Source organism: Lonchura striata, chromosome Z (genome assembly GCF_050655825.1).
Source record: "Lonchura striata isolate lonStrDom1 chromosome Z, ASM5065582v1, whole genome shotgun sequence".
Taxonomy (NCBI): Eukaryota; Metazoa; Chordata; class Aves; order Passeriformes; family Estrildidae; genus Lonchura; species Lonchura striata.
In genome coordinates, this window is record NC_140740.1 from 46,995,179 (window position 1) to 47,014,339 (window position 19,161).

General features: G+C 55.2%; 1 protein-coding gene across 9 annotated transcripts in view; it reads left to right on the top strand.

Moving 5' to 3' along the window:
- The window catches only part of IL11RA (interleukin 11 receptor subunit alpha), a 51,725-nt gene that overhangs the window by 2,334 nt on the left and 30,230 nt on the right, over positions 1-19,161 (top strand). For 4 of the 9 annotated variants that reach the window (XM_085567693.1, XM_021554625.3, XM_085567695.1 and 1 more), the window contains 10 exons: positions 15,309-15,408; positions 15,754-15,814; positions 15,923-16,089; positions 16,258-16,372; positions 17,208-17,240; positions 17,639-17,802; positions 17,938-18,101; positions 18,195-18,336; positions 18,753-18,848; positions 19,022-19,121. In XM_085567693.1, the coding sequence (XP_085423819.1) occupies positions 15,309-15,408; positions 15,754-15,814; positions 15,923-16,089; positions 16,258-16,372; positions 17,208-17,240; positions 17,639-17,802; positions 17,938-18,101; positions 18,195-18,336; positions 18,753-18,848; positions 19,022-19,121 (1,142 nt within the window). The other 5 variants (XM_085567692.1, XM_085567691.1, XM_085567697.1 and 2 more) reach the window with 5 other exon arrangements.

Below are 19,161 nucleotides of genomic sequence, written 5' to 3' on the forward strand. Positions count from 1 at the left end.
CACAGCTTCTTTCCCCTCCTCTTGTTTCGGCATGAAAGAGGGTGGCTCTGCCCCTGCCCAAGATATAGCCAAGGGCAGAGCTTGGATGATATGAGAGCTCTTCCCTATGGGATCTTCAGCAGCATTTGGGATGCTGATATCATGCCAGCATAGGGGATTAGCTCTGGGATGTCTGAGTTGGCTTGCTATGATGTTTAGAGAGCTTTTGGTTTTTCTAAGTGTTCCTGTGGTTACAACAGCATCGCATGTGTGAAAATCACCAAATCTCTCTGGACAGGGTTGCCATGACCTTATGACCTGAGTTTCTACTAGGAAATCTCTCCACACCTCCCAGTGAAGGTTTTCTTCTCTCATCCAAGTTATGAAAGTAGGGAAGGGCGCAGATGCCTTGCAGTTGTGGTTGAGTCTTCTCCAAAAGCCAGACTCCCATGGACCATTTTCGTGGAAAAAGGAAAATTCCTCTTGAGAGTAGTAGCACATTTGCAGTGATCAGTGTGTAAATAGGAATTATCTCTCAAGTTTGACTGCTTCCCAGGTCTCTGAGTCATCCTGGCATGGCAGTGGGGCAGGGTGAGCTTTGGGTTCTTCTGAGAGGTCACAGCACCTGCAGCCCCTGGAGCATCTGCCAAGATCTCCAGTACAGCTGGATGGCTGGGCTGGAATGTGCAATTCCTTCTCTCTAGTGGTACTAGTCTGGGACTTGGCAAAAAAATGCTCCTCCTACTCTGGTGTTTGAGTTAGGGGCATCCAGGAAAAGAGGGACAAGCAATCTGTCAAGACCTGATTTGGTTCTGTCTTACCAGGACTGCTCACTGAGGTCCCATCAGTCACATCTGATCAGCACAGCTTGGATTTGCTGCAGCAGGCATTGGTCATTGCTGAAAAGGCTTTTGAGGAATTTTGGAAGAGTCTGGGCAGGGGAAGATCACATCTACCTGTTCATACATGTTTCCTAAAGATACTTTTGGAGAGGACAAGGAGACTGGAGTGACCTCAGGAGGTCTGGCATAGTTGGACATGGGGCTGTCCCATGCAGGTGGCAGTGGCCTGCATGCAGGCAAGACTGCATTGGCCAGGAGAAGGGAGGATGCTGAAAGCACTTTGAAAATCAGCCTGGGGCTGCTCCCCAGAGACTGCTCAGCTCTGGTTCATTCCTCTCAGTATGGCGACAGCCAAAATAGAAACTGCCTAAATAAAAATTGCTATGGACCCACAGAAATTGTCATATAGGGAGAGGTGGAAAAGTTCAGGGCTCCACCATCTAATGAAATCCTTATGGTGGAAAAAAAATAATTTGGGCATCCTCTGGTTTATTTCACCTCCCAAAGTGAAAACAAGGCATGCCAACCCTTGTTGAGAAGCCAGCACTGATGACACACTGAGGGCAATAAGGGAAGGAAGAAGCTTACAGCTTTGTGGACCATCATATCTATGGCTGTCTGGGGAAGGTGTTCTGACCTGTTGACTTTGAGGAGTGTTGTGTTCAGCTGTAGCTAAGTGTCGTCCCACCTTGGGGAGCTCCAGACAGAGCTCAGGGCTGCTGCCTGCCATCCTGCTGACAGCCTAAGGGGTGTGGATGTCCTCACAGAGGAGCATGTGGGAGGCAGTAGGGCTGGCACAGCATCCCTGGAGCCCCTGGGCTGGTGTGGCTGTGCCTGTCCAGCTGTTTCCTTCGCCTTCCTGTGCTTTCACCATCCTCTTCCTTTGGGACAGAAGCCTTTCATCCTAGCTAGACCAATAGTCCCAAAGGCACATCACCAGCCCCTTTTTGATGAAGGTTGGCATGGGCATCAGTGCCTTTTGTATTCAGTAACATCATGAAAGGCACAGTTCAGCCCTTACCTTCCTGTAATAATAGATAGGGTTAACCAGAAAGGGCTGTCATGAAGGGTCTTCACTACGGTCCAGCCCAGTGCTGTGCCAGTATTGTGAGAGCTCACAACAGCTGTACTGCAACAGCCCTGCAAAAATCTCCAGGGATGGCCCGGCCCAGTGGCCCGGAATGGTTTTGCAAAAGCTGCTGTCACGCGGGGTGCCCAGGCCAGCTGGCACCTCTCCAGACTTCCTTACAGGGCCAGGGCCAGCCTCCAGCTGCTGGGGAGGTCTGCAGGAGTCTTTGCTTTCCATGAGTTTTGCCTGAGGCCTCAAGGCTTAGGAGGAGCTGGTGGACCCAACCAGCTATTGCTCCATCCTTTTCTTTCAAGGGCCAACACGCAACCCTGGGGGGTTCCTCAGTGCTTTGGCTGCTTTTGATTTTTTTAGCTCCTGCAGGGCTCCCGCTGGGCTGTTTCATGGCCCCCTTGAGGCTGCTCCACCCCATCCTGGCTTTGAGTTTTGCAGCTTCATGACTGGAGCATGGCTGTGCCAGGGGAGGCATCCGTTTTCTCTGGCCTCCCTGATCCTGTGCCTAGCTCATTTCCCCTCTCCAGCTGGGACTGTGCCCACAGTCCTTGCACCCCAGCATCCAAAAAACAGTGTACCTAGCAAGGAAGATGAGTGCCTCCATTTCCTGTGCTGGCCCAGGGACCAGTCAGTGTGAGGGACCTGTCTCTCAGAGTATCTTGTTGACACAGCTCTTGATCTGCTGCACATCCACATTCCTCTTTCCCAACTGGAGTTTGCAGATATACATTCAGTCCTCTGGCAGCTCCTGAAGCTGGGTGTTTTGCCCCAGAGATGCCTTGGAGAGCTCTGCTCAGTGAGACACGGAGGCTTGGGCTCAGAGTGGTCCTGGAGGATGGTGAGATGCCCAAGCTCAGATGGAGCAGCTGTGGTGCTTACGCTGTGCCTGGGATGGATGATGGATAGATGAAGGACTTGAGCAAGGCAAGGTCTGTGGGAAAGCACCCCCGTGGTGCCGCTCTAAGAATGGGATGGTGATGGGGCAGCATCCTGCTGCATCCCCAAACTATGTCCCCATGGGACATGTCCCCAGTAGGGTGCTTGAGGGTGAGCCGTGAATGGAGAACTTTCTTCCTCCAGTGCCTATAAAGGTCTCTGAGATCTTTTTTCACCTATTTTCCCCACCTATCAAGGTCAGAGGGACTGTGCAACAGCATTTAACCCTCCAAGGATGGAGGACCTCACATTGCTGCTGGCGACGTGGCTGCTGCATGTCCACCAGTGGCAGCATTTCAGGGATGGCAGCAAATGCCTCTCTACCATCCCTCACCACAACCAGAGGAGGGTGGAGCACAGCCAGAGGCAGCATTTGCGGCCAGCTCTATGAATTTCCAATTACCAGCTCGCGTTGCCACTGTGTGAGAGGTTCCTGCACCTAATTTTTGGTGAAACAATCCATTTTTCTCAGTAATTTAATAGCGTGGGCAGGCTGCTTGTCGTTGGAGAGCCAGCAGCAAGCACTGAGGAGCCTGTGTGCCGGGCTGCTGGCCGTAACCACCTTCCCTGGGCGACGCAGGAATGCTGACCTAATAGAAAAGACATTTAAAGAGGAGTTTTGGAGAGCAGCTCAGCTCAGATTCAGCTCATGCACATGGCTGCTGATTGTAACAGGGCCTCTCCATGCTCCAGCAAGTCCTGGGGACCAGCATGGGCAGTGGGGGCATCCCTGATGGGAGCCAGGCAGCAGGGCACAAGCCATGCCAGCCATCAATTGGCACAGCAGTTGCATTATTTTCCGGGAAAAAATAGTTGCTTTGGAGGGGGGCCCATCACAAGTTGTGAACTGAGGCTGGATTCAGCACCTGGCTGCGGTTCTCCCAGGCTGGAAAAGCCGTCGCATTTTGCTCTTGACATTTTCCAAATGAGATGTTTTGATTTATTCTTTTTTTTTTTCTTTCCAATTTATTTTATTCCCTGCCCCAAGGTAATGTTTGGAAGACAAATTTAGCTTGATTTAACTCAAACCTTTTTTAAAAAGTAAAACCACTGAAAACTAAACAAGGCCTATCATTTAGAACAAAATGTTTTGGTTTTCATTTTCCTTTTGGCATGAAAAACGCAAACTTCTTTTTTTTTTTTTTCATTTTCCTCTTGACCTACAAACAATTTTACTGTTTTCTTTTCTCCTCCTTGTTCATTCCCAAGACCACATTGTGCATTGTGGCCAGGGAACAGGCGAGCCCTGGAGCTGTTCCCAGTGGGATGGGGGTCCCAGGGTGCAGGCTTCCCTGTGGAGACCAGAGGAATCTTGTAGAATCAAGCAGGAGCTGCTCTCCCTGCTGCCAACACTGACTCAGCTGGGAGCTCCTTGTGGAAAAGGGAGGCCCCTGGTTGTGGATCTGTTCCAGCTCTCTTAGGGGGATGTGAACCCCTGGGCAGGGCAGAAATGTGCTGCGGGTGCTGTACTCTGCTGCTGGGCATCCCTATTGAGAAGGGCAAACTCTGGCATTGCCTTCTCTCCTTGTTTATTCAAGTTTAAAATTAATCTGACCTTCCCCTGCTCAGACTTGTGCAAACATGGCATGTCCGTGGGCAGGGAGCTCCTGCCGGCCTGAGGGGAGCCCTCTCTGCACCCAGCTTGTGGTGTTACTGTCCCCTTTGGATGAGGTCCCACGAGGATCTGGGTGCTGGGGGATGGTGGGGCTTCCTCCTGGCAGAGAGACAGCTCTAGCCATATACCAGCGCACGGTTAATCCTCTGGTGCAGGCTGCCAGAAGTTCTGAGCGCCCGGATCAGGCGTCTCTGAGCTGCACAAGGGCTGGCTGCAATGCTTCCATCCCGGGCAGGAGCCCATGTACGAGAGCCAGCGATTGTTTCCCCAGCCTTGACCCCCTCCACTCCCCGCCAATCGAACCCCGCGCCTTCCACCTTTTGCCAAATCCCAGCTCTGCGCCCTGCCCCAGCCTCACCGGGAGCCAGCCAGCCAGGGAGCCTGGAAGGGGTGATGGGGAGCAGCACCATCGCCAGACCTGGTGCAGAAGCAAGCACCCGACTCATCCACCACCTGATTTTATTTTATTCCCCTCTCAGTGCCTCGCTGCATACCACAGCCGTGCTTTTTATAGCCCCCAGCTGCAGCCTCGGCGTGCTCTCAGCCAGCTCCCCGCCGCAGCCCTGCTCGCTCCATGCCAGCAGCCCCGGCCAGAGGGGGATGGACGACATTCCCGGGGTCCCAGTGGAGGTTCAGGGAGCGGAGAGCACGGGCTGCAGAGGAAGGCAGGCAATTAAACCCTACCCCGGGCCGCGCTCCCGTGCCGGCGGGGGCGCTGGCCGGGCCGCGCCGGTCACCCCCCGCCTCGCGGCACGTGCCGCCCGACAGGTCGAGGCCAGCGCCGCCGGGCCGGCCCTCGCTGTCCCTCTGCTGCCGCCCGGGGCTGCTCCTTCCATGAGCCAGCTTCCTCTGCCGTGCTCGGGGGGTGCGTCAGCGAGAGGGGTACCCCCTCCAACCCCTCCGCCCCCGACTGCCCCCCGGCCTCTGGCGGGTTTGCGGAAGTTGCAGGGAGATTTAGAGGTTCCTGCCCACTCCCCGGGAGTGTTTTTACGAGCATCTGGGGCTCGCTGCTGCATTTCCACATCTCACAGCCACTTCCACAGCTGGGATGCCGCTATGGGATATGGAGCGAGGAGGAGATGAGGTATGAGGCTCGGCTGCAGGCTGCGTGCCTGGAGCACCCCTCTGCAGGGATGTGGGGTTTGCAGAGCGGGGGCGGCCGGCCGGCAGGCGGGGAGCGAGCATCCTCGCTGGGAAGCGGCGGGGGCGCCCGGCGCCTGACTCCCGGGCTTTCTCCAGACGTGATTTCACCACTGCGGGGAGGGAGCGCGGCCAAGGGACAGGCCCTGCTCGCCCCGACGGCACCCGGTTCGCTTGCCGGGGCGTTAGTCATTTGGGCCATGGCTGGGGATGCGATGTGCTTCGGGTCCCCGTGGGGCAGGGGGACGGGGGCTTGGAGAGCCTGTACAGGGCAAAGGGAGAGGGATGGGGGCGGGGATGGATGGGGGCAGGGGGCCTTCCAGGTTCACAGCCCAAAGTCCCCTCCTTACTAAGCTGGGAAGGGGGGCAGAAGGCAGTGGTGAAGCCAGATGTGTGCTGGACATCTCCAGCTGAGCAGGTGGGCCGGGATGGAGGTACCCTTGCTGAGCTAATGCCTGCAATTGCTTCCCAGCCTCCTGCTGTGACTTTCCAGAGCTGGACATAGCATGGAGGCAAAGGTGATGCTGTGGAGACACAGCATCCTGCTTCAGGGATGGATTTGGGGAGATATCCCAAGGAAAGAGCTTCTCAAGAGGTTTGTGGGATCCCTGGGAATGGGAGGAGCCCCATGGGACCCTGCCATGTCCCTCTTATTTTGTGTGGGCACAGGGTGTTGGGTGCCTGTGAATAATTTGAAGCCTTGACCAAAAAAACATCCAGCTTATTTTACTTCCAGCAGAGAGGCAGGGAGAGGCCAACCAGTGGAATACCAGCAGTGTTGCCATGTGGCTGCTGCCAGCAGCTGGAGCCTGGCAGCTTTGGCTCCATGCAGGCAGGGCAGTGAGCAAGGGAAAGCAGAGAACTGTGTAGGTGACAAGGAAGGGATGTGCAGGGGTGGGTTTTACAGAAGCACAGCTGTAATGTTGACCCAATATGGGTTGCTGTAGAGGGGGACCCTCCCAAATCTGCTCCCTTCTGGAGACAATGAGTTTCAGTCCGTGAGGGATGGGGTCTCACTGACAGCACCTCAGCCCTTGGGTGAGCTGGGGGTGGCTGAGGGGGCTGTAGGAAGGGGAAGCTGTTCGTGCTGCCGGCCAGGTGCCGAGCATGACGGGAGAGGAGAAAGCCTCAGAGACTTGTTCTGAAACAAGGCTGCCCTTTTCTTCTACTTTACGACTGCATTTTAATATCCACAAACATCCCGCCCTCCCCGGGCTGCTGCCAGCAGAGCCTGCATCGCCTGTGCTTGGCCTGCCGAGAAACCCCGGCCAAACCCTGGGCCCCAGCACAGGGGAGAGGATTATTTTCCCCCCCTCGTTTTTTTGTAAGATATGTTTTCTATAGCTCTAATTGGATGGGCTTGAGCCCCAGCCAAGGCAAACACACCTGGGGGAGCCTCACTTTACAGACCCCATCTGCTGTGTCAGGGGCTCTGCTCCCCACACAGCCGCTGCCTGGCCCCTTTATAGGGGAGGGGGCTGCTGGGGTTGGGGGGGTAGGACCACTCCCACGCCAAACCACTGAGCAACCTCCGTGGAGGAGGAGAATCCAACGAGGCGGCGCAGGGAGATGGTGCAGAGGCTGCGGGGACACCCGGCAGAGCCCTGTCCCACAGCAAGATTCCAGCCCGGCGTGGAGCTGAGGTATCTCTCCCCTGCCCGTGCTGCTGTGGTGGCACAAGGCTCTGTGCCCACCAGGGTGGGATGCTGTGGGTGGGAGATGCAACAGGTACCAGCAATGTTTTGCCTTCCTGGGGTGATGGCATGTTCATCAAGGGGTTGCAGTCCCCAAAATCTGCATGTTCTGGGGAGGGAGGATGTGAGGGTTCCCCAGCATTTTGGGTTGTGTTTTGGGCTGCAGGACCACCTACCTGGTGAAACCCTTTCAGGGGCTGTTCTGGACAGCAGACAAGGGACATCAGCATGCCAAATCACTCCAGTGGCTTGCATTGACATCCAAATCCATGCTGGACTGAGCTTTAAATACTTCTTCATGCAACTGTTGGCTTTTTGTGGGGCTTTTTAGCTGGGATCTTCCCCTTCCAGTTGTGGAGGATCTACCTCCAGTGCCCCCATTACCAGAGGGCAGAGCAGTGCTGGCAGCCTTATGACAGGGTCTGATGGGTTTCACCTCATATCTGTACACAGCCAAAGCCAAGAGAGCTGTTGGGAGTCTCTGGTTCACCTCTTCTGGGACCAGAGTGCATACCCTGATAGCATGATGTGCGACAAGGAGCAGCAGCACATTTAGGTGGCACCCAGCATTTGGCTCATCCTGGAGTACATTTTGTCCTCCCTTCCACACACCATCTAACGGTTGTGCAGGGTACAGTGCTGTGCCCCCACTCACATCATGATGGTAATCAGCACACCATCCCTTCCTTCTTCTCCTGCCCCTGCAGTTGCCCAGCACCACTGAAGAGGCATCACTGCTGCAAAAAGCACTCCTGGTGCTCAAGGTGCCACTGACCACTCAGGGGAGGCACCCACCGCACTCTCTCCCCTCCGCCTGGTGCTAGGGAGATGCTGCCTGCAAGGGTAGTACTGTGTTTTCTTGGGGTGCATTGTCACATACACACACTCCAGTGCACCCAAGTACTTTGCATCAGCACTGCTCACTTGGAGCAATAAGGACTGAAGTGCTGCTTAAAATAGGAAGGTAGGATCCAGCCTCACCAAGGCCTGCTGTCTCACTTCAGGTGAATGGGATGAGCTGTGGGGCATTACACAGGCTGGAATGTGCCTCTGTTCCCCTCTGGCCAGGCCAGAGGATCTCTCTGGGCATGTTGGGAGCTTTGGGGCACAGCCGGAGCTGTGGCAGTGCACAGGGCAGTTCAAGCATTTAATGAAGAATTTTAGAGCTGTCCTGGCCTCCAGTCAGAGCAGGCTGCAATGAGAACATTTCGAAATTCTTTTGGATGAGGAAAATTCCACGGGCAGCCCCCCTCCAGAGAAAGTTTGGGATGGCTGAAATGTTTGGAGTGAGAGGCTGCTTGCTTTTGTTTACTCTGAACTACAACATTGGAGGCGGGGGGGGGGGCGGGAATCCAAATTTAAAAAGAGAGACAATAGGAGCCTGTAAACGGAGCTGGCCCCGAGTGGGGCTAGGGCTTCTCTCCAACACTGGGGAAGGAGATGTGTCAGCACACTCACTGCATGGCCCTGCTTTTCCCCTCTTGGATACAATCACACTTAATCTTTCAGAGCTTGGCTGGGATTTTTTCCCTTAGCAAAAAATGAGCTGGATGGTGTTTTTCCAACCTTCTCAACTTAGGCAAGGCTCAGCCCCTTTCCCCTGGCCCTGTACTACAGCCTCCATGTTTTCCCCTTCTTTCCACTTTTTGCCACGTTTCCATCTCCTTTTATCTTGGGCACTGCCATGTGATTGGCTTGGGAAGAAGTGTGTTCTGGGGGCATGGGTGCTGCCCCCATTGAGGTGTCTTCCCAGCCTCTGTTCCTGCCATGTGCCTTGCAAACAGCTGTCACCCCTGAGCTGCCTCCACTTGGCAAATTTGATGACCTTAGAGGTCTGTTCCAACCTTAATTATTCAATGTTTGTATGAAAGCAGATAGGGTTGACTCTAAGCTTGGAGAAGACAGGTCATGGTTATCCCACCAGGTGAAGGAGACTGGCACAATTATCCCCGCATCACACATTGTTGGGTGTCTGCAATTTCCATCCCCCTGCTCCTCTCCCACAGGGACACTACTGGTGGTGTACAGGAGGTTAACAGGACACCCTTTTCTGGTGGTTTTCTTTGGGCCACCCCTTGATGGCTTCATTTGGCTACCCAGGTGGTCTTTAATGACTTCTGAAATCCTTCTCTTGCCCAAAAGGGATTTTGTTTTGCAAAAGGAGTGACAGCAAATTGCTAGCTGGAGGAGCATTTGTGTAAGGTGAGCTGTTTATTTTGGCCCTGCTGCGTTTTGGCTGACCCATGCGCCTTCGTGCCTCAGGGATGGAGCTGAGCCTGATGGCTCTTGGGCTCTGGCCAGCTTTGGAGCTGGGGGAGGGAAGGGGGAGCATTGTGCATGGAGCATGCTGTGGGGCCCCACTCCTGATCAGAGTTCCCAGCCCCAGGCTGGAGTTCATGAGGAGCATCAGAGGGAGCTGGGTGTACCCGGGGTGTTCACAGGTATGTACATGTGTGTCTGTCCCCTACATTTATGGATGGATGCACTCTTGTATCAGCTACAGGGCCAGCTTATGGGGAAACTTTGTTCTGGGAGGTGCAGATGGTCCCGGCGGGGCCAGGCTGCAGGCTGGTACCCGGCTGCTCTGCCATACTGGGGCTCTGTGTGTTCACTTAATTCTCTGCCAGCCTGGGCTGAGCCAGGAGTAGAAAAATGTCCCAAATCCCAAAATGTTCCTGGGACAGGAAAAGCCTTTCCCACCCTGCTGTAATCACAGGGTGGCCCAGCTCTCTGCTGGCAGGTCCCACCCCTGTCCCCAGATCCAGCACTGTGCCCATCCCTGTCCTGTACCATGTGCCAAGGACAGTGGGGATGCAGCACCCCCTCCCACCAACTTCCATGCCTCCACCCTAAAAATAATCTCCAAGCTGTAAAGAAACCCACCAGCACTACAGCTACAGCGCTGGTAGGTGTCTTTACAGCCGGGAGATTATTTTTAGGAATGTCTCTGGCACGTGGCTTTGGAGAGAGAAGTGTGGGGATGGGGATGGAGAGGGGGGCGCCCCTTCTCTCCCCCCTCAGAATGCAAGCGCTGCCAGCTGGCACAGTGTCAGGGCTGCTGGCTGCTAACAGAGCCCTCGCTGTTTTGGCCTTGCCAATGCCTGCAGTTACAGCCGCAAGCCAGAGACTTCTTCCTGCAGGATGGAGCAGAGGAGAGCGGAAATCAGGGCATTGGGGTGAGATTTTCCCAGCTGGGGTAGGAGCAGAGCCTGACCTCCATGGTGCTGCTGGCATGCTGGGGTGTGTAGGGCCCCCCCAGCTCCAAACACCAGGAACGTCTGGCAGCTGCTGGCTCCACCGAGTAGAGAGGTGGGATATAGAGGGCTTTGGGCTTGGCTTTGGACACCAGTGGGGCTGCAGTCAGCTGAGTATCACCAGGGGGCTGGTCTAGTTTGGATGGAGATGTGCATTGTATCTGCCTGTGGAGAAAACTGGTTCCCTGGACAATCCTGGGGTTATTACTGTGTTTGGGCTGAGCTGGGGTTAACCTTATGCCAGGGTTGCTTTTGGTTTAGCCCCACATTTGAACTGTGTAACCCTGTGACTGGGCTGTGCTGAGGTTAACGCTATGTTTGAGCTGAGCTGTGAGTTAACCCCACTCCTGAGCTGTGCTGAATTTAACCTCACATTAGCATGGCATAACCACGTGTATGACCTGTGCTATGTCCAGCCTTACATTTTGGCTGAGCTGGGTTTAGCCCCACTCCTGGGCTGGGCTGAGTTTAACCACACATTTAGACTGCACTGGATTTAATTGTCCTCCTGGGCTGGGTGGAATTTAATTCTCCTTATGTGCTGTGGGATATAATCCAATATTTGGGTTGTCCTGAGCTAAGCCCTGCAAGGACTGTACTGGGTTTAGTCCTATGTTCAGACTGTGCACAGGTCTTATGGGACTGCACTGGCCTCACAGGACAAGACTCCAACTGGTTTTGATGGTTTAACTGGGGTAATTCCTGTGCACTGGGATTGCACTGGCTGCATCTATGCCTGTGTGTGTTCTGGCACAGCCCAGCATGCATGGTACCCCTGCCCCTGCAGCAAGCATAGGAGCCCATGCACCCCACCAAAGTGGTGCAGAGGTAAACAGTCTTTTTTGACATCCCCAAGGCACTGGGGTGGGGGACTGAGGACATGCTCAGACCATCACCCCCACAGTGCCCAAGGTGGGCAAGGTATTGCCTCAGATGCTTGCTGGTAGTCCTGGAGATTATGCATGGCTCTGGTGGCCCTGGTGGTGGTGGGGGACATGCTTCCCTCCAGCACCCACTGCTGGGCTTTTTCTAGACACCTGGGAAGGTGCCAGCAGCATTTGGGGGACAGGGGTGGCTGTTGCAGGAGATCATCCAGCAGTGGGGCTGATGCTCCCCTCACAGGCACACATTCATGCAGTCATGATGGAAGTCAACAGTGCTGCAGGGATGGGGTGATTCCAGGGCCCTGGGCAGATCAGCAGCCACAGGGATGTACCCAGACCATGCCATGGCTCCTCAGAGTGAGGCATGGTGCTTCTGCAGGCTTGTCAGGTGCAGGGAGATTAGGAAGGCATAGGTCCAGAGGCACATTTCCCCACAGGGGAACAATTCCTGCAGTAATTCTGCATTTCAGCATAGGACACTCTTCCCACAGCAATCACTGGCAGAGAGGAGAGTTTGTAGCAGAGGGGCAGAGAGATGCTCCCCCAGCTCAGGGGATACTCAGAGTGGTGCTATCTCTGGGTCATTAGAGCCAGCTTTGGGCCTCTGCCCATTGCTTTTTGTAGGTGGGTGACTGCCATCAAGGCCTGGCACAGAATAGGCAGAGCTGCCAAGTGCTCTTGGGTTATTTGCCATATTTCTCTTGCAGCAATGCTGCCCCTGACCACCTTAAGAAGAGGATAAGAGGCACCCCAGCTTCCTGTGCTCGGTGGGGAGCATCCCAAGTCTCCATGCTGCCATCTGCAGCCTTGAGGCACAGTGTCATCTGCTTCTGTCCCTGTCCCAATCACCCCAGCTCTGTGTGCAGCCCATTTGCTTTGAAGACCAACTTCAAATGAAGCAAAAAAAAAAAAAAAATTCTTAAGGAAACAAAACCCAATGTCTTTCAAAGCACTGAGCACAATGGAAAGTTGTCTTCCCCCAGGAATTTGTGCTGGGCTTTGCTAGTCCACGGCAGGGCATGGCACAGATCAGCTATGCCAAGGGAACTGTCACACCCAACATGGGCATTGGTGCCGGTGCATATGGCCATGATTTTGAGGGAAGTTTTGGCTTACAGCACTTCAGTTTGCATGCAGGAAGGGGCTTATGTCAGGATTTCTTCCCACCACTACCCAAAACCATTTGCATGAGCTCAAATGGTGTCCCAGCAGAACAGCAGGATGATGGAGGTATGGAGAGTGAAACCTTGTGTTTCTGGCTCACATCCACGGGTGCCAGAGGCTGCCTGGTCACTGTGGCCATGCCAGTGACAAGAGCATCCCATGCTGAGGGAGCAGGGTCCAGCACTGCTGCCCTTCCCACCAGCACCATGTCCCCAGGCTGAGCTGGGTGCCTCTACACTGGCTGTGGCAACGGGATGTCACCCAGCCCTGGGCTGGTGGCAGGCGTCTCTCTGGCCAGGATTAGCGTGAAGGGAGGAAGAAAAGCTCGGATTGTTCCCTCTGTCCCGGCTTGGCTCCAGGACCACTGTGCCGGGACTCTGTGTCCCCAGAATGTGTCACTGCTGGTGCAAGCATCAAGGGATGTTTTCTCTGCCTGTGTGCCCATCTGTGGGGGTGTGGAGACACCAAAGAAGGTAGACCTGGCTACTCACATGCTTGTGTTCATTTGCATGCCTGTTTTTCCCTTGGCCAGGGAGTTTCGTAGCAGAAAATAAGCCCAGAACTTTTCTGGGCAGGCTGTCTTGTAGCACCTGGCCCCCTGCCCTGCTTCTGAACCTGGGGCAGATGAGGGCTCTGGGTCTTCCTGGGCTCTGTGGCTCTTTCCCCGTTTATTTTTGGCCTTTGGGCAGGCAAGGAAGGGCTTGCCCTGCTGCTTCTCTCTGCACTGATTCTGTGTCCCCAGGGATAATTTTTGGCAGTGCTCGCGTGGGTCATTTACTGAGTCAGCATGTCTGGAGGGGCTCAGTGCTGCCTTCTCACACCGTGCTGGCAGAGGGGCCCCTCTGAGGCAGGGGAGCTCTTGGGGTGCTGGGCTGAGGATGGGGAACTCTGGGAGGACCCTGGGACAAACAGTGATGAAGGGTGGAAGATGAGGACTGGCCATCAGGATGAGCTGTCTTAGGGTTAGGTTTAGGGTTAGAGTTAGGGACCACTAGGGTTAGGGTCTAGGTTAGTGGTCCCTAATCAGACTTAACCACTACGGTCATTATGGATACCCTCTGCAGTGTTTGAATGAAAAACCAGGGTGTTCATAAGAAAAAATTATTTTATTTTAAAGCTATTTTTCTCTATATATATTAACACACTCTCCCTTCTTCCTGACAAACACACATACACCCACTCCCCTTCCTCCTTCCCCCAGAACTATTCCTTCACTCTAGCCCACATGGTTTTTGGAGTTATTTTTGGTTGCTGCTTTTAAGAAAAAATACACTCATTTTTGTCTTCTTCTTTTTTTTTTTTTTTCCCATCACCAAAATATTTTACTTTCAGACCAAATGTTCCCAGTTACTTACCAGCATAGTTCTGGCAGAGACCTTTTGACTGATTTCTTGGGAACATTTCTAGGGTGGTTTGGTAGGAAAAGATTATGACAGTCTCATGAAATTATTTACATTTGGGGCTTGTGTTTGAGGCTGCCTGGCATGCTCAGAACAGGGTTGATGTGGGGTGCCGCATGCATTCCCCCCTGCAGCAGATTGCCTTGTAGCTCTTGCTTCCTTCGCCAGGCGGTTTGGTCTGTGGCCATGGGCAGTTGGCCACAGGAGGGGAACTGGCTGCTGCTCTGGGGTGGGCTGGAGCATCCCTCCCTCCAGTCTCTCAGCTGTTCAACCCAGGGGGACACAGATTTATGCCTACAGATTTATGCCTGCTCTTGGGGCTGGCAGGAGCTCACTGCCTTATGTGCCCTCAACCCCTGCCTGCAGTTGGGAGCAGAGCCCAACAGTGTGAGTGTAAATAAACAGGCCTGTCCAGCTGTGAGGGATGGGCAGGGGAGCCTTCTAGGGAGAAATCTTTCATTTCTGACTGACAGAGACCATGTGGCACACCTGTTAGGGATAGTGTGATGCTGGCCAGGACGGGTGCCCTGGGGTGATGCTTGCTGGCACAGACAGACGGGGCTGGGATGGACAGGGTGACACTGGCTCATATGTCCTGCTGATGCAGGACTCTGCAGGTGGGTCCAGATGCTTTAGGGTAGTGCTGGCTGGCACAGAAAGAGTGCTGGATGGGATGGATATCATAAAGCACTGCTGGCTGTGATGGACAGGGTGATGGTGGTAGGGCAGGACAGGGCAACACGGAACCCCCCTGGGATTCAGGGTGGCACTGGCTGATGTGCCCACAGTGGTGTATGTTGGGATGAAAAGGGTGCAGATCCCTGACCCTGCATCCCCTGCCCCTCTCACTGGTGGTCACTGAGCGTGAGGAAGAGATCTCAGTGCCCTTCTCCCACAAACAGAAACTTACCTGGACTAGCCTCACAGTGGATGCTGGCATGGGCAGTGATGTGAGACTTGGTACAACTTGAACTATCACAGCCCTGTTCTCCCTGGCTATGTGAGCCTGTTTAAAGAACCCTTAATCCCACCAACCCACACAGCCCTAAGCTCCTGCTCAGTGTTTGCCCCCTGCATCCCCACTCCAGGCTTGGGGACTGCTCAGCAGCCAGGAACCAGCTGTGACTGTGGCACAGACACTGCCAGATGTCCCAGCTGGGGTCCTGGGATTCAGTCCCTGTTCCATCCCCAGCAGGATGGGATGAGATGAGAGGGAGATGCGGGATCCAAGGCCCTGCAGGAATACTGTGGGCTTTGGACTGTATCAGCTGCCCCATTGCAGGGAATAACACTCTCCTCTCCTTATCTGTCCCATCCAGATGCGCAGTTCCATCCCAGGCCTGGGCAGGGTGATGGTGTTCCTTGCAGCAGCCCTGGCATCAGCCTCCTTTGCCATTCCTGAAGACTGGGAAGAGGAAGGTGAGACCCCCTCCAAGCACCCCCATACAGTACTGCTCCCCATGTCCCAGGCATGAAGACCCTGAGGGCACCCCATTTCCCCCAGACAGGAGCAGACCTACCAAGGCTACATGAAACACAGCCCTACATCCTACAGTGATGGCCAGCCTGTGTTTCTGCTCATTGCACAGCCCCAGCTGGGATGAGTCCTTAGTAGTCCCCTGTGGTGGTACCTGCATGAAGCAAGACCTCATAGCCAGTTCCCACTGCGGGATACAGCCCCAGGGGCTCCCCACCTACACCCCCAGGCTTGGTGTGGGGTGGTATGGAGTGCTAACACCGATCTGGGGATGTGCGTCCCTCCAGGCGTGCAGTATGGACAGCTGGGGACAGATGTGACCCTACCATGCCCTGGTTTCCATGCCAGGTAAGTCTTTCCCGTGCACATCAAGGGATCTATCCAATGGGATGGTTTGCAGGGTGGGCCTGGGCATTCCTGTCCTCTCACGGAGCCTGCCTGGTCTCTCCCCCTCAGCTCACCAGTGCGGTGGAGACGAGCCGGGGCCACGGCACTGCCAGAGGGCTCAGCCATCCAGCAGGGATCCCTGGTGCTGCCAAGCGCCAGCCTGGCCTTCGCGGGAGCATACAGCTGCCATGGCGAGGATGGTGGCCTCCTGCACACTGTGTCCCTGCGTCTGGGGCGTGAGTAGCATGTCTGTGAGCTGGGCTGTTCTGGAGGGAGTGTGGTGCCCCCAGTCCTGCCAGAGACTTGCCAAATGGGGGCTTGGTGTTGACACAGGCATCCCTGTGTGGTGGATGGGCTGTGGGAGGACGGACTCCTTGCTGACTGCTGTTTCCCCTGGACCCCAGACCTGCCTGGAGTTCCCTTTGTGTCCTGCAGAGCATCTGACTATGAGAATTTCTCTTGCTCCTGGACCTCCAGTGTGGAGACCTTCCTCCCCACCAGATACATCACCACATACAGGTGAAGTATCTCCACAGGACACAGATCAGCCTTGTTATGGTGTGAGCTCTGGGTCACAGCCAAGGATAACCAATGAATCCATCTGGCCACCCCACACACGCCCTGGGTTCACCTCCTGCCCCAAGGACCATGCTGCACCCCAGAGCAGGTCCTGTTTTGGGGTGAGCAGAGCACCAAGCATTTGCCTACTCTCAGTAGGGGTCTCAGCAGCACTGGGGGTGCTGGCACGGACAGGCTCCCTCTCTGCTGACAGCTCTGCCAGCACCAGAGGGACAATAAAAGAGAAGCAGGTCATCTGCAAGCCTCCACGCTCTGGCATGCTTTGGGATGAAAGGAGCCCTGACAGCATTGCTGCTTCTAATTATCCCTGCAAGCCAAATTAGCGGGCGGCTTTGAAGTCCTATGGAGCTCATAAAGCACAGCCCTGCTGAAAGCTGTAGGAGCCAAGGGCTTGGTGGAAAAGGGGCTGAGTAGAGCATCAGGGGATCCAGAGGGAGGAGGAGTGCAAGCATGGGATTTGGCAGTCTTTAGTGGGAGGGTGAAGCCAGGCTCCAGGGAGCTGCTTTTATCAGTGTTTTTGCTTCTGTGTGATGAAATCCTGGGCAGGGAAGGGTGTCCCATTTCTTTTCCCTGCGATCGCCAGCCTCTGCTGCCAGACTGTTCACTAGACATGGTTTTAGTTCTTTGCCCCATGCTGTCACATGTGTATGTCAGCCTGGGAGTCTGAGGCTGCTTTGCAGTGTGGACTCCTGTCCCTCTTCTGGGTCATGGTGGGGTTCACTTTGTGCTGCCCCCTCATCCTAATCATCTGCTTTTCCATGTGTCTCCGTGGCAGGAAGAAATCCCTGACAGGCGAAGAAAAGAGGAGGTAGGACTGACTCCCACCCTGTTCCTGCTCCCTAGAGATTGGCCCCCTCCCAAAGGCCCTGCTGCTGTGTTCAGCAGGGACCTCAAAGCAAGAGCTGGGCTCCCATCTGGGAACCAGCTACTTCCCAGATACCCTGGGAGTCTGGGAGGAGGGTTTGCCTCAGGGAGGGACCTTCCCAGGCAGAGTGTGGAGATGGGATGAGGGTCCCTTCTGTCATGCTCAGAGGGATATGCCAGACTCTGGAAGGGTGAGTGCAGCTGAGCACTCCTCCTCCAGGGTCTGCTTCCTCCACCAGGGTCTTGGCATGAGGGTCTTCCATGGCATCTCCTTGGCAGCCTTTGGAATCTGTGCATGGTAGGTGGGTAGGACGTGCCACCAGCCTGCCTCCCTGTTTGCAGGAACAGGAACGGGCACGTGGGGCTGTGCCTGCAGGATCCGTCCCGCCCCGGCACCTGCACGGTCCACAGGTCAGAGTTCTGGAGCTCCTACCGCCTGAACATCACCGAGGTGAACCCCCTGGGCTTCAGCTACCGCCTTCTTGATGTCACCATGCAGGCCATCAGTGAGTCCCCATCCATCTGTCTGTCCCACCATTTGTCCATCCCTGGGCAGTTACCTGTGGGTGACAGCAGGGAACCCTGCACGCCTGTGCACAGCAGTGCGGAGTGACAAGGCCTTCCTGTCCTTTCCCACACAGTTAAGCCAGACCCTCCAGAGGACTTGGTGGTGGAGCCCATCCCCCTAGCCCCACGGCGACTCCATGTGAGCTGGAAGTACCCTTCCTCCTGGCCAAAGGAACCCCACTTCCAGCTAAGGTTTCGGCTCCAGTACCGACCCATCATCCACCGTTCCTGGTCCGTGGTAAGTGTGCAGGGCCAGCATAGGAGTGGGGTGTGCACGGGGCCAGGGAGAGGTGCCCCTGCCTGCCCCACAGCTCCCCTCTGCCTGGCACAGGTAGAGACGGTGAATCTGTCTGAGGTTATCACGGATGCCTTTGCTGGGCTGGAGCACGTGGTCCAAGTCAGTGCCAAGGATTTCCTGGATGCAGGGAATTGGAGCGAGTGGAGTGCTGAAGCCCGGGCAACACCAGTCAGAGGTGAGAGAGGGACAGGCTGCAGCCCCCAGCAGCCTACCGCGTTGTGCCATCCCTCCCCAAAGTCCCTCCAGAACTCTGAACTTCTCCTCTTCAGTACCTTCCCCATGGCACTCATTCCCCCAAATATCAACCAGAGTGTCAACTGCAGGGCCACTTAAGGTAGGGAGGCAGAACTGCAGGAGGACAAAACATCTCCCAGCCCATGTCAGTCTGCAGCTGTGCTGGTGCCATTTGGGGATTGACCCCACAGGCCTGGGACAGAGCAGTGCTTCCAAAGTACCATTAGCACCTCAATGGCACTCTTGGGCTCATGGGACCTCTGGGGCACAAAGACATCCTTCCATACTCCTCTCTGTGGATCCTTGGGGTGCTGTATATGCTTTTGGTGAGTGTTTCCATCCCTTCTGTTCTTCCAGACCTGGCCTTCACAGCAAGTGAAGAAACCACTACAGATGCCAGACTGGAGAGCCTGGCTGAGGAGTCTTCCCAGGCTCCCAACCCTGAGCCCATCAGTGAGTAGAGCTAGGGGTGGTGTGCCATGTGTGCTGCTGAGAGCAATGGGAAGGGTCTCTTGCCCCAAGTCCATGTTTGGCTGGGCTGTTGGAGAGTCCAGGAGCTTGCCATAGCGTCCCCCAGGTGCTGGGGACTGTGACATCCCTCAGCATTGAAAGTCTCTCTGTCCCAGATCACAGTGACCCCTTGGAGAAGATGGCTGTCCTGGTGTCCCTTGGGATCTTTGCCTTCTTCATCCTGGCTGCTGTTCTTGTCATCACCATCCTCATCTGGTAGGCTGGGTTTGGAAAAGGAGGGGTTGTATGATTGCTG